At 35.5% G+C, this 12,431-nt stretch overlaps 1 protein-coding gene across 2 annotated transcripts in view; it reads right to left on the reverse strand.

The window, feature by feature from the left end:
* Positions 1–804: 804 nt before the first annotated feature.
* The window catches only part of LOC127844731 (uncharacterized), a 45,437-nt gene continuing 33,810 nt past the window's right edge, over positions 805–12,431 (reverse strand). The window contains exons 7-10 of one of the 2 annotated variants that reach the window (XM_052375179.1): positions 9,565–9,619; positions 8,115–8,157; positions 5,380–5,441; positions 805–3,805 (exon numbers count right to left, since the gene is read on the reverse strand). In XM_052375179.1, coding sequence (XP_052231139.1) covers positions 3,311–3,805; positions 5,380–5,441; positions 8,115–8,157; positions 9,565–9,619 — 655 coding nt within the window. In that variant the 3' untranslated portion in view covers positions 805–3,310. Of the gene's footprint in view, positions 3,806–5,379; positions 5,442–8,114; positions 8,158–9,560; positions 9,620–12,431 lie in introns of both variants that reach the window. The other variant, XM_052375180.1, reaches the window with a different exon arrangement.

Genomic DNA, 12,431 nt, shown 5'->3' on the forward strand with positions numbered 1-12,431 from the left:
AGCATTCTTGAGTTATCATCCAGAAACCATCTGGTGAACGGATCGACAGACCGACGGACAGACATGTGCAAAACAATATACCCCCTCTTCTTCGAAGGGGGGCATAATAACAAAAAAAGCATATATGTCATTTGATGTAGCTAGTTAGTGAGGACACACCATCTCTTGAAATTGCATGACAACTAATACAATGTGCTTAACCAATTTATGCCTAGTGGACTCTCCTATCCTTATAAATTGGATCAATTTATTTCCAAAATTTGGGATGTCTAGTATATGTTTTTCTATATTTAGAATATTTTTTACAGAAATTCCTTTAAGCAAACAGCGAAGACCCAGATCAGACACCTCATGATCATCTGGGTTTATGCTGTTTGCCAGACCTTTTTTCTAGACGCTAGGCATAAATGGGTTAAGGATGGCTGAATATGTATGGTTGTATCAGGTATTTGAATAGTTTGGTTGTTGGACTTTTTTCTTACATAATAAGAAAAAATAATCTGGCAGCATGAAATAACCTGTACACACAAGCGGTGTTTAACAGAAAACTAGTGGAATTGGACGTGCCATCATGATATCAAGACTAACAGTAAATGGACACCATTGCACAATACGGGAACAAAGTTTCAGAGACAGTAACACAAGAAGTGATTGTTGAAGTTCATGAAACAACATGTGGCACAACATGATTTCACAATAAAAACATTTTTTATTTATTTGGTAAGTCGGACAATTACATGTAGTATTTACTTTCTTAAGAATATACAGAGGATATTATTTGGATTCAGTTGAATATCGAACATAATTCATCATATAATATATTTTTTCCATGAACTTAGCTGAGTGAATTCAAATCGAAATTCCAATGAATCCAATATAATTATTTTTATTTTATGCTCATTTCGCCGTTTAATTGGAGAAGTTCGCTGGAATAATGACATCATTTCGTAAAAAAATGGCGCCAGTTCACAGTAAAACAGTGAAAATTAATGATAATTTTCACTGTTAATGTTCACTGGTTGAAACAGTATTATATCAGTTTTAATTTACTGACATAAATATATATGTTTTTGAGAAGATAAAGTCAATTGCCACACAACAAATGGTTAAGAGATATATTTTTTGCTTGTATTGAATTTTTCATTTAACTAAGGTTTCTCCGTAACAAAAATTCACTTTAGAAAGTAACTTGTCATCCCTGATTTAATCTATGACACTTTAGGCACGTATATAAAGCCCCGTATCACTCAAAGCGAGGCTGATAGATCAGTTCTACTTACACCAAATATTATAATGCTAAGTGGAGTACTATGAAAAATATAATTTAAAGGGGCCTTTTCACAGATTTTTGCATGTATTAAAGTTTGTCATTAAATGCTTTATATTGATAAATGTAAAGATTGGATCTAAAAAGCTCTAGTAAAAAACAAGACTAAAATTAAAGAAAGGCAAAAAAGTAACCGTCAACTGGGCTCAAACCACTGACCCCTGGGGTAAAAATCTATCGCTTGGACCAATCGGCCATCCGTGCTCCTAATATGATTGTTGTATTTTAAACTTTATATAAGCAATCCTCGTAGTTACACAAAATTTAATGACAACAACAAAACTCTCCAAATTTTTTAATCGTTTGGCGTTGCAACGCTTTATAATTTTGAGGTTTTGAAATCGTCAAAAGATGCATGGTAAATGTTCAGTATTACTGTTTTCTCACAAATATCATTACTACAACAAAAATTAATGAATCTGAAACATTTTTTTTTTAATTTGTCAATTTACCAAAACGTGAAAAGGCCCCTTAAAATGTTAATCACATTGTTTGTAAGTGACAAAGAGCAGAGGCGAACCCTGCTGTTTGGCAAAGAAGGACAAATGTAAATGAACTTATGATTGTTGTAATTATATGCAAATTATTTAAAAAACAATCATGTAGAGGCATGATGAATGAGCATATACATGTAAAATGTATCACAGATATCACAAGGCACGACGGAACAATGCTGGAATATAAACAACAATTTACAAAGTAACAAGAGCTGTCACCATAGGATGACATATGCCCCAGAAAAATGCTTTTTCGAAACGTTAACGCAGATTTCGAAACCTCAATGTGGACTCTTAACCCTTTGCATGCTGGGAAATTTGTCGTCTGCTAAAATGTTGTCTGCTAAATTTCAAAAATTAGCATTTTCTTCGATTTTTCTCAGAGAATACTATCAGAATAGCAAACAGTTTGGATCCTGATGAGACGCCATGTTCTGTGGCGTCTCATCTGGATCCAAACTGTTTGCACAGGCCTTCAAAATTCGGTTCCCGCACTGAAAGGGTTAAGGTCAAAGGGGTCAAAATTTGTGTGCGTATGGAAAGGCCTTGTCCATATACACATGCATACCAAATATGAATGTTACATCTGAAGCTACATAGAAGTTATGAGCATTTTGCGAAACCTAAACGCAAAGTGTGACGTACAGACAGACAGACAGACATGCAATCACTCTATGCCCACTTTCGGGTGGCATAAAATAATCAACAACATACAAAGTTCCATGAAAGATGAAAAACACTACCTGTAAATCAACTTAGAATGACATCATATAACTAACAGTAGGTTGAATATAAGTACTCGAAATCTTTGATGATAACCATTTTTGTAAAAAACCACAAACTAATGCATCAACTGGTTGCACCTATTTACAAGAAATAAAAATGGTCTGTAATGCTAAATGCCCACTCATTTTAAGATCCCTTGCCAACCATATATGTACCAGTTGAAAGTTGTGCGCTGGATATTTTGAGTAAACAGTACAATTATACCATGTTTTATAAAAGTTGTATTTATACTTAAAACTGTTTTCCAATGCCCTAATATGTTTTCACAGAAACAAATTGTAAAACTTATAAAAAGCTAACTTAGCATAGAAATTATGAATCTTAAATTTATAATTTATTAACTAAACAAAACATTAAAAATCTTACTTAATTACAGGTAAAGCATCGTAAATAATATTTTAAAGTATAAAGTTTAAAGATTAATACTTACTTTTATATTAACAATAAAATCTGGTAATTTCGAGAAAAAAAACTTAAGACTGTATTTTTACAACTATCTATTACTCTTAATAGAAAATTTATATGACCAAAGCCATGACGGTGCTGTAAATACTTGGTCTCAAAGGATAAATACCCCATTCGCCAACAGCAATCCTTTAACAAATCTACAACTACTCTTTGCACTCTGTAGATAACGAAATATTCTACAGCCAACAGAAAGTTCATGAATGTAGTTGATAATCATGGGCATGTTGTAAGATCACTGTAAATAATCTTCTGTCTTAATATCAATCTTGTCTTTATCACTTATTACGGAAAGTTCATCTTCTCTGTGAACACCATTGTCTTCTGTCGTACCCTTTTCAACTGCATCCTTAGCCACTTCAGCCACATCATCAGTCTCTTTAGAAATATCAGTCCCATCTTCAGTATGTGTAATAAACACTGGTTCGTGTTGGACATCACCTTGTTCACCAGAACTTCTTTGTTCATCAGTCTCCTCCCTTCTCAAAGTATCTTCACTATCCACTACATCTTGGCCAGAATCCTCTGGTCTTATTGCATCAGCGTTTTTATCAACATCTTCGACGTAATTTGCCTCCTCATTGTCATGAAGTGTCTTCTCCTTAAAGTTATCGTTAATGACTGTAGTGTCCTTTTCGGTGGCATCCCCACTACCCCACCCTAGTAATGGACTCTTCTGTCTGGAGGCTGGTTTTGGCTGCAACACTTTCTGGCTGACTATCACTTGAGGCTGAACATATATGAAGGTTTCATGTACATTAAACAACCATTTCCATTAAATTATCAAAACATTTATTCAAAATAAATGTAACAAGTTTCAGGTGAAATGGACCACTATGCAAATGCTGAAATCCCTATTTGACAAGGAAGTCCAAGAGACCGATTTATTCCACCCGAGATTTTTTCGACCTTGATGTGATGACCTTGAATTGGAGCCATCATGATTGACTCATGATTCCTGGAAATCTTCTAAATGACAAATAATTAGATGGGTATAGAAGGAGAAGCATGAATAAAACAGTGAAGGCTAACCTACAAATGTGACCTTGAGCCAATGAAACTGACTCATTCCTTCTGCAGATTGTCTCTATGACTTGAACATTCTAAGTTTCTTGTACACTCTTCCATGCCTATACAATATAAAGAAGTAAAACTCCAGCAGCTGCTGGAGCAGTATTGCATTCTCATCATATACAATTTGTTGGTCCTTTATTTATGGCAAGTGACCAATTGCCAAAACAGTACGAAACAGCACAATACGAAACAACATACACACATAGAAGAATAAAGCTGGGGTCACTGCCTTGGAACGGTCAATGCAAAGCAAGACATGGTGACGCAAACATTTGACTTTGATGTTTGACCTTCACCTTAAACATACAAATGTCTCATTCCTTCTGCACATTGTCTCACTGACCTAAAAAATTGAGGGCAAGTTTAATGAAAACACTTGAATGGGTAAAGGAGGAATGGAGCAGACACAAGTATAAAGGCTCAATCCTTTTACTGTCATGTATAACATTGACCTTAAGCAAGATGGACTTATTCATGTCTTCTGCACATCGTTGAAATGACCAAGACATTTAAGCAAAATTTCATTACAATCCTTCAAAGGGTTTAAGAGATAAGGTGCAGACAAAACCTTGAGGTTCAAACTCCTGACGTTGAATATCACTGAAGCGGGCTGACTGACTCATGCCTTTTGGATATTGTATCAATGCCTTAAACATTTGAGTCAAGTTTCAAGCAAGCCTTGAATGTGTATATGAGATAAGCCAAAACAAGATTGAGGGCACAACAAATAGAGGCTCAGACTGTTGACCTGGAAGTACGACTTTGACCTTGTGCATGGGTATAGAGGATATCGAGGGGACAGGAAAATGGAGGCTCAAATCTTGAACTCAAAGTACAATCTTGACTTTAAGGCTGCATGGCATGGACATTTGAAGCAAACTTGAAAGAGTTAACAAAAGAACAATCGTGTCATTTTGGTTAACCTTGTGGGAATGGACAGGGAATCGCTATAAGCGTCTGTTCATGCTGGGTGCATATCTTTAATTGTGAAGATCTTACTGTAAGACAAAACAAATTGTACTTTCACAACTTTTACCATAATGAACAATACATGCAAGTTTTAATGCTGTACTGGGAAATGTGTACGAGAACATCTGCGGACAAAGTTGCGTCCACAACCACACAGACAAACGGATGAACAGACAGACAGATGGACAGACGTCCGTGATAATTACAGTCTAGCCCCCTATACTTTGTACAAGAGGGAAAATTGAAGCAAGTCACACTTACATCTCTTGGCTCCATGTGTCCATTCTCTGAACCAAGTCTGCCCAGTCTCTTGCCATCTTGCACTGAAATGGTAATGAAGTTAACTTATCTGAAATATTAATTAATTAGATGTTTATTCTAATTGCCACATTTTTTTATTGTCCCTGGAAAGGAACACAATAAGTACAACTTTCAAGTAATGATGTCGGTCATAAAACTGAATAAAAACACATGATCCTTTTTAACTTTATGGTTTGGAGTATTTTTTAAAACAAAAACGTTTTCTGGCACAAGAAGGGATATTAAAACTAGAGCACTGCATAGCGGGTGCCAATGCTGGGCTGTGGGTCCATTTGTCAGAAGTTTTATATTAGAGGTCACAGTGACCTTGACCTTTGATCTAGTGACCCAAAAATGGGTGTGGCGTGTAGAACTCATCAAGGTGCAGGTACATATGAAGTTTCAAAGTTGTAAGTGGAAGCACTTTAATTCTAGAGCCAATGTCAAGGTTTTAGCAGGACGCAGACAGCGGACGAGCTGGCTATGACAATACCTCGGGTTTTCTCCGAAAACAGCCGAGCTAAAAATTATCTCACTGAATTTTTTTCATGATTTCACTTTATAATTGAATGTTTCGTTTCAGCATGGCTTTTAAAACAAGAGCTCTGCGGTAGGAGACAAAAGCCACCCTCCCTCAAAAAGGGCCTTTACACAGGAATTTAAACAGACCAGAAGAGTTAATTTTAACATACTAGTATGACTGAGCCACTTTAATAAGTTTTTAGTTGACACAGAATTATTCACTTCTGTTAAATCATCTTCATGGTTAATGGGTTGAGAATATTATAGAACAACAACTAGGGGTCATCTACTGTCCAACGCCAATGCACATGTGAAGTATCAAGCCAATCCGTCAATTTGTTGACAAGCTATTGAACGGAAACGTTGTTCACACTTATTAAAACAGTGACCTTTGACCTAGTGACCCCAATGTCAATAAGGGCCATCTACTGTCCAAGGCCAATGAACATGTGAAGTATCAAGCGAATCTGTCAATTTGTTGACAAGTTATTGATTGGAAATGATTTTCACACTTATTGTGACAGTGACCTTGACCTATGACCTAGTGACTCCAATTTCAATAGCGATCATCTACTGTCCTAAGGCCAATGAACACTGGAAATATCAAGCCAATCGGTAAATTTGTTGATGAGTTATTGATCTGAAACAATTTTAAGACTTATTATGACAGTGACCTTAATCTTTGACATAGTGGCTCCAATTTAGGGGTCATCTACTGTCCAAGGCCAATGCACATGGGAAGTATCAAAGCCAATGGATCACTCGTTTTACGAGTTATTGATCAGAAATGATTTTCACACTAAGTGTGACCTTTGGCATAGTGACCCCAATTTCAATAGGGGTCATCTACTGTCCAAGGCCAATGCACATTTGAAGTATGAAGCCAATCAGTCAATTCGTTGACGAGTTATTGATCAGAAACGATTTTCACACTAAGTGTGACAGTGACCTTGACCTTTGACTTAGTGACACCAATTTCAATAGGGGTAATATACTGCCCAAGACCAATGTAAATGTGAAGTATCAAGGCAATCGGTCAATTCATTTACGAGTTATTGATCGGAAAAGAACTGGTCTCCCAACAGACTTACTGACCTACATCCAGCAAAATAATATACCCCAACTTCTCAAAGTGGGGCATACAAAAAAAAACTATCTTTTTAGCCTGCTTGTGGAGAGGTCAATATAGCGGTCCCAATGATTGAGAGAGTATGAGAGGTTGTTTGTGTGTGACTGAGCTTGTCCTGTACAGTAGTTTTGTTGTTCATAGTGCAATTTTTAAATAATCACAAATGTTTACCCTCATTAGAGGACATGTGTGTAAAAAGTCTCTCCCTATCTCATAAGTCAAGGTCACCCTTAGATTCAAAGGTCAGATTGGGTAATAAAACAGATTGCCCAGATTGTAACTTAATCATACATTTTACATTTCAACCATTAGGGACACATGTGGTGGGTAACAACAATCACTCAACCTCAAAGTTCAAGGTCACAATTAGAGGTCAATACCAAACTTGGCCATTAAACAGAATGAAATTCATCATGCAATTTTAAAATTATTTACCACAAATGTTCACCACTTGAGATGTTGTGTCATGTGTAACAAATATCTATCTACCTTCCTCAAGGGTCAAGGCCTCACACAAGTTTAAAACTTAAATTTGGCCATAAAACGGCTTGCCCATACATTAACTTCATCCATAATATAATTTAAAAAATATTTATAAATAGTGTTAACCGTTAGGAGATGCATCACTTCTTGGTTATAGATCAAGGTCACAATTTAGTCAAGAGGTAAAAGATGTGCATGGTTCAGCTTGTTAACTAATTTCAAAAAAAATGGGCTTGACATGTTTCTGACAGGCATCAAGAATCAAGATAAAAGCTGCTCATACCTTTCTTTCTAAATTCAAGTTTTAAAGGCTTCATTTCCAACCCTTAGTTAATGATGAGAAGCAAACAGCATAAAACTGTTCTGGTTTTATGCTGGTTTCAAAAGTCATTTTTATTTTGCTTCTTATAGGGGAAAGGGTTAAATGAATCAATATGATAATTAGAAATAAAATCATTTATAAGACACCTAGAAGTACAAAATTTCTCTTCCACTTATACACTTGTGCAAAAAGTCTAGTAGTTTATTGGTATGAAGAATCACAGATAACAACTTAACTTACCAGCTCCATCCCCATGGTCACCGTTCGCATCAACACTGCCTCCCTGGAATAATCAGCAATTCACGATTACAAATTGTAGAAACGGCAGCTGCAATTTAGGATTTTCACTTTCATTATGCAGGGCTAGAAGTTTGCAGCAATTAAGTACCAGTTTTTGTTTGTTTATTTAGAATGCTTGTGTATTTCAAAGTTTTAGGGGTCATTTTAACTCAATAAAGTTGGAACACATTTTTCTGCAACCGGTTGAGTGGCATATATCAGTCACACTGTCTGTCCGTCTGGCATTCTGTTTTTCTAAGTTTTTTACACAACGCTTTAAGATATTAAGCTGATTTTTGGTATGTGAGTCCACCTACATGATACAGATGAAGTGTGAAATTCCTTTGGTTCGTTGATGTTTGACGAAGATTCGGGCCTTTGACTGATCTAAATGGAAGTAATCAAGTTAAAGGGAAATAACTTTTATATATCATTTGGCAGGTACAGGTAATTTATGACAAGGGAAGTAATACTTTTCCCTTTTCCGGATGTTGTTTATGCAATGCCTTTAGAAATTGAGCTCATTTTTGGTATGCAAGTCTACATACATGCCCTACAGACAAAGTGAGAAAGTCGTTATGGTCCATTGATTTTTGGCGAAGTAATGGGCCATGAGAATTTTTAATATACATTGTAATTAGTGTTTTCCAGAGGGTTTTTATGCAAGGTTCTCAGATATTGGGTTGATATTTGGTATGTGAATCTACCTACATGACCTACATATCAAGTCAGAAATTATTTCTGGTCCATTGATTTCTGGCGAAGTTATGGACCTTGGCTGTAGAAATGTTTTTAAGAATAACCATTTTCCGGAGGTATTTTACACAATGCTTTCCGATATTGAGCTCATTTTTGGTATCTGAGTCTACCTACATGACCTACAGACGAAGTGTAAAATTCATTCCGGTCCATTGATTCTTGGGCATTTGACTTGAAATTATCAGTATTATAACCTTTTTCTGGAGGTTTTTTACACAAATCTTTACAATTTTGAGCTGATTTCTGGTATTTGAATTTGCCTACATGACTTACAGATGAAGTGTGAGCTTTGTTTTGGTCCATTTCTTTGGCTAACTTTTGGGCCTTGTTTTCTCTGAATTAGCTGCTGTTGGACTTCAAAGCACAGTAGGGGGCATTGTGTTTCACAAACACAGCTCTTGTTTACAGCTGCAATTACCAGCTTTTTTGTTGTTACTGAAAGATTTTGATTTTTGTTTGGTGTTGACTTGTGTTGTGGGGGGAAGCCGGTTAACCCTGAGGAAACCCCACCTGTCTGGTATGGCAACCACCAAGCAAACTCACATGCTGCTGGGAACATGAATTGAACCGGTTTCATTTGCATATCATAAATTGATTAAAAGGTCATACAACATAATTTAATTAAAGTCTGAAATGAAATAAAGTCACCTACGTTGTGCAGATGTCTATCTGGTCTGTACATGTCAGCCTTTTTGGATCTTCCAGACCTAAGAAAACAACAACAAAATAAGACATTAAATTCCATGTCTTCAATATGTTTTTTTTTTAAAGGGATCTTTTCACGTTTTGGTAAATTAATTGACAAAATTAAAAACAAAATGTTTCAGACTCGAAAATATTCGTTGTAGTTATGATATTTGTGAGGAAACAGTAACACTGAACATTTACCATGCTCTAAAATATCCATTGTATGCATCTTTTGACGATTTTAAAAACCTAAAAAATTATAAAGCGTTGCAATGCAAATCGATTTAATAATTTGGAGAGTTTTGTTTTTGCTGTTTAATTTTGTGACACTACATGGATTGCTTATATAAAGTATAAAATACTACAATAAAATCAGAGCATGGATGGCCGAGTGGTCTAAGCAAATTAGACTTTTACTCAATGGGTAAGTGGTTCGAGCCTAGTTGAGGCTTCCTTTTTTTTTCTTTCTTTAATTTTATTCTTGTTTTTTTACAAGAGCTTTTTAGATCCAATGTTTACATTTATCAATATAAAGTATTTAATGACAAACTTCAATACATGCCAAAATCTGTGAAAAGGCCCCTTTAAATACAACAATAGAAATACAACAACAACATTTCATCACAAGACGTGAAATTAAGCAGTTACAACTCTTCAAATCATACGGCTTTTTGAATATGTTAAATGGAAGAAAACTGCTTTTATACATAATATGCGTTTCACAATACACTTATAATAATAAGCTGATTCTGCAATTAGCTGAAACCTTTTGTGTCCAGACTTTTTATCATGCTTTAACCCATTTACTCCTTAGATACATATTTTGACGCATTTGTAATCACTTAGAAAGTAAAATTTAATTGAAGACTTCTCTAACTATATTCAAGTTTTAAAGGCTTCATTTTCAAACCTTAGATACTAATAAGCAGCAAACAGCATAAAACCTGAACAGATTGCAAGTAACTCGCAGGCTGTTCTGGTTTTATGCTGGTTGCAAAAGCCATTTTCACTTTGCTCCTGATGGGCAAAAGGTTTAACCCATTTATGCCTAGGAGTCTAGAAAAAAGGCATTGGCAAACAGTGTAGACCCAGATGCGATGCCGCATGATGCAGCGTCTCATCTGGGTCTGCGCTGTTTGCTTAAAGGAATTTCTGTAAATAATATTCTAAATATAGAAATAAATATACTAGACATCCCTAATTTTGGAAATAAATTGATCCAATTTAGAAGGATGGGAGAGTCCACTAGGCATAAATGGGTTAACTAATTACATTAAACTATGTTAATCCTGGGAAAGTTCAAGTGACTTGTGGATTAAAAATACCTTTCTGGTATAAAACTGGGACAAAATGATGCAAGACAACATTTTAATAATTCCACAGTAGTGACTGAATTGTAAAAGATGTGAAAGACCAGAGAAAAATGATTTGTACAGAGAAACAAGAGAAAAGAAAAGGTTATGGAGAAAAAAGAAAACAACACCATCAGCAATTCCAAGTCAACTATATTCTCACTTTGTTGTTCAGGATGTCTTCTGTTTACTATAATTATTGTCAGTGATGCCTGAAAAGCCCTGCTTTCTGCCCTGCTCAGCTAATATTCTGTGGTATTCTGTACGCTTGTTTGCTGTTAGTTGCTCTCTGATAGCGGTAGTGAATAAACGTGTTAAAATCAATCTATGTAGGGTATTGTGAATGAACCTTCCCTATAAGGGTCTAGACAAACAACAATAAAGCAACCTTAAACTTACCAGTCCAGGCTCTGATGTTTATTATTTACCCATAACCACTTTGATACGTATTTTCACACATTTGTAGTCCCTTAGAAAGTTGTGTTTAATTTAAGACCTTTCGTACTAGATTCAAGTTTTTAAGGCTTAATCTCCAATCCTTAGATACTGATGTGCAGCAAACAGCATAAAACCTGAACAGACTGCAGGTTACTCGCAAGCTGTTCTGGTTATGCTGTTTGTGCATAGCCATTTTCACTTTGCTTCTAAGAGAGAAAGGGTTAAGGATAGTATTACCTTCATTGAACAGAATATGAATCCAAATAAACATCTCATTTTTGGGGTAGGGGCGGTATGCAAAATGCCTATAACTCTTATAATCTGTTTGATTCCTGAAATAAATACCTACAAACAACACTTACATACACCTATTTGAATAAAAGAAAGGTGGCAGTACACTGTATCTGCTCCTACTTGAATTTTGAAACTGAAAGTTGCAGAGCCTGAAAAAACGTAACTGCATTTTCACTCAAAGGGAATTAAAGCCCCATAAACAATCAAAATCAATGAATATTACTTAAAGTATTTTGTAGAACAAAGTTAACCCATAAAAAATCAGTGCAGACTGCACAGGCTAATCTGGGACGACATTTTACGCACATGCATTAAACCCCTTAATCACAGAGCACGGCTCATTAAAATTTTACATGAAGCCTGCTGTTATTGATACATAAAGCAGAAAAACACCATGACCATGTGAAGGTGCATAAAATAACTAAAAGTCACGCATCTATATTGATTTATATGAAAAATCTTAGTGCTTATGAGATGGCCTATCTGAATTGAAATATCATGGTGCTTATGATATGGCGTATCTGAATTTAAGCATGCTAGTGCTCATGATATGGCCTATCTGAATTGAAACATCATAGTGCTTATGATATTGCCTATATCTGCATTGAAACATCATAGTGCTTGTGATATGGCCTATCTTAATTGAAACATCATAGTACGAAAGATATGGCCTTTCTGAATTGAAACATCATAGTGCTTATAATATTCCCTATCTGCATTAAAACATCATAGTGCTAAAGATATAGCC

This window comes from Dreissena polymorpha, chromosome 9, assembly GCF_020536995.1.
Source record: "Dreissena polymorpha isolate Duluth1 chromosome 9, UMN_Dpol_1.0, whole genome shotgun sequence".
Lineage (NCBI taxonomy): Eukaryota > Metazoa > Mollusca > Bivalvia > Myida > Dreissenidae > Dreissena > Dreissena polymorpha.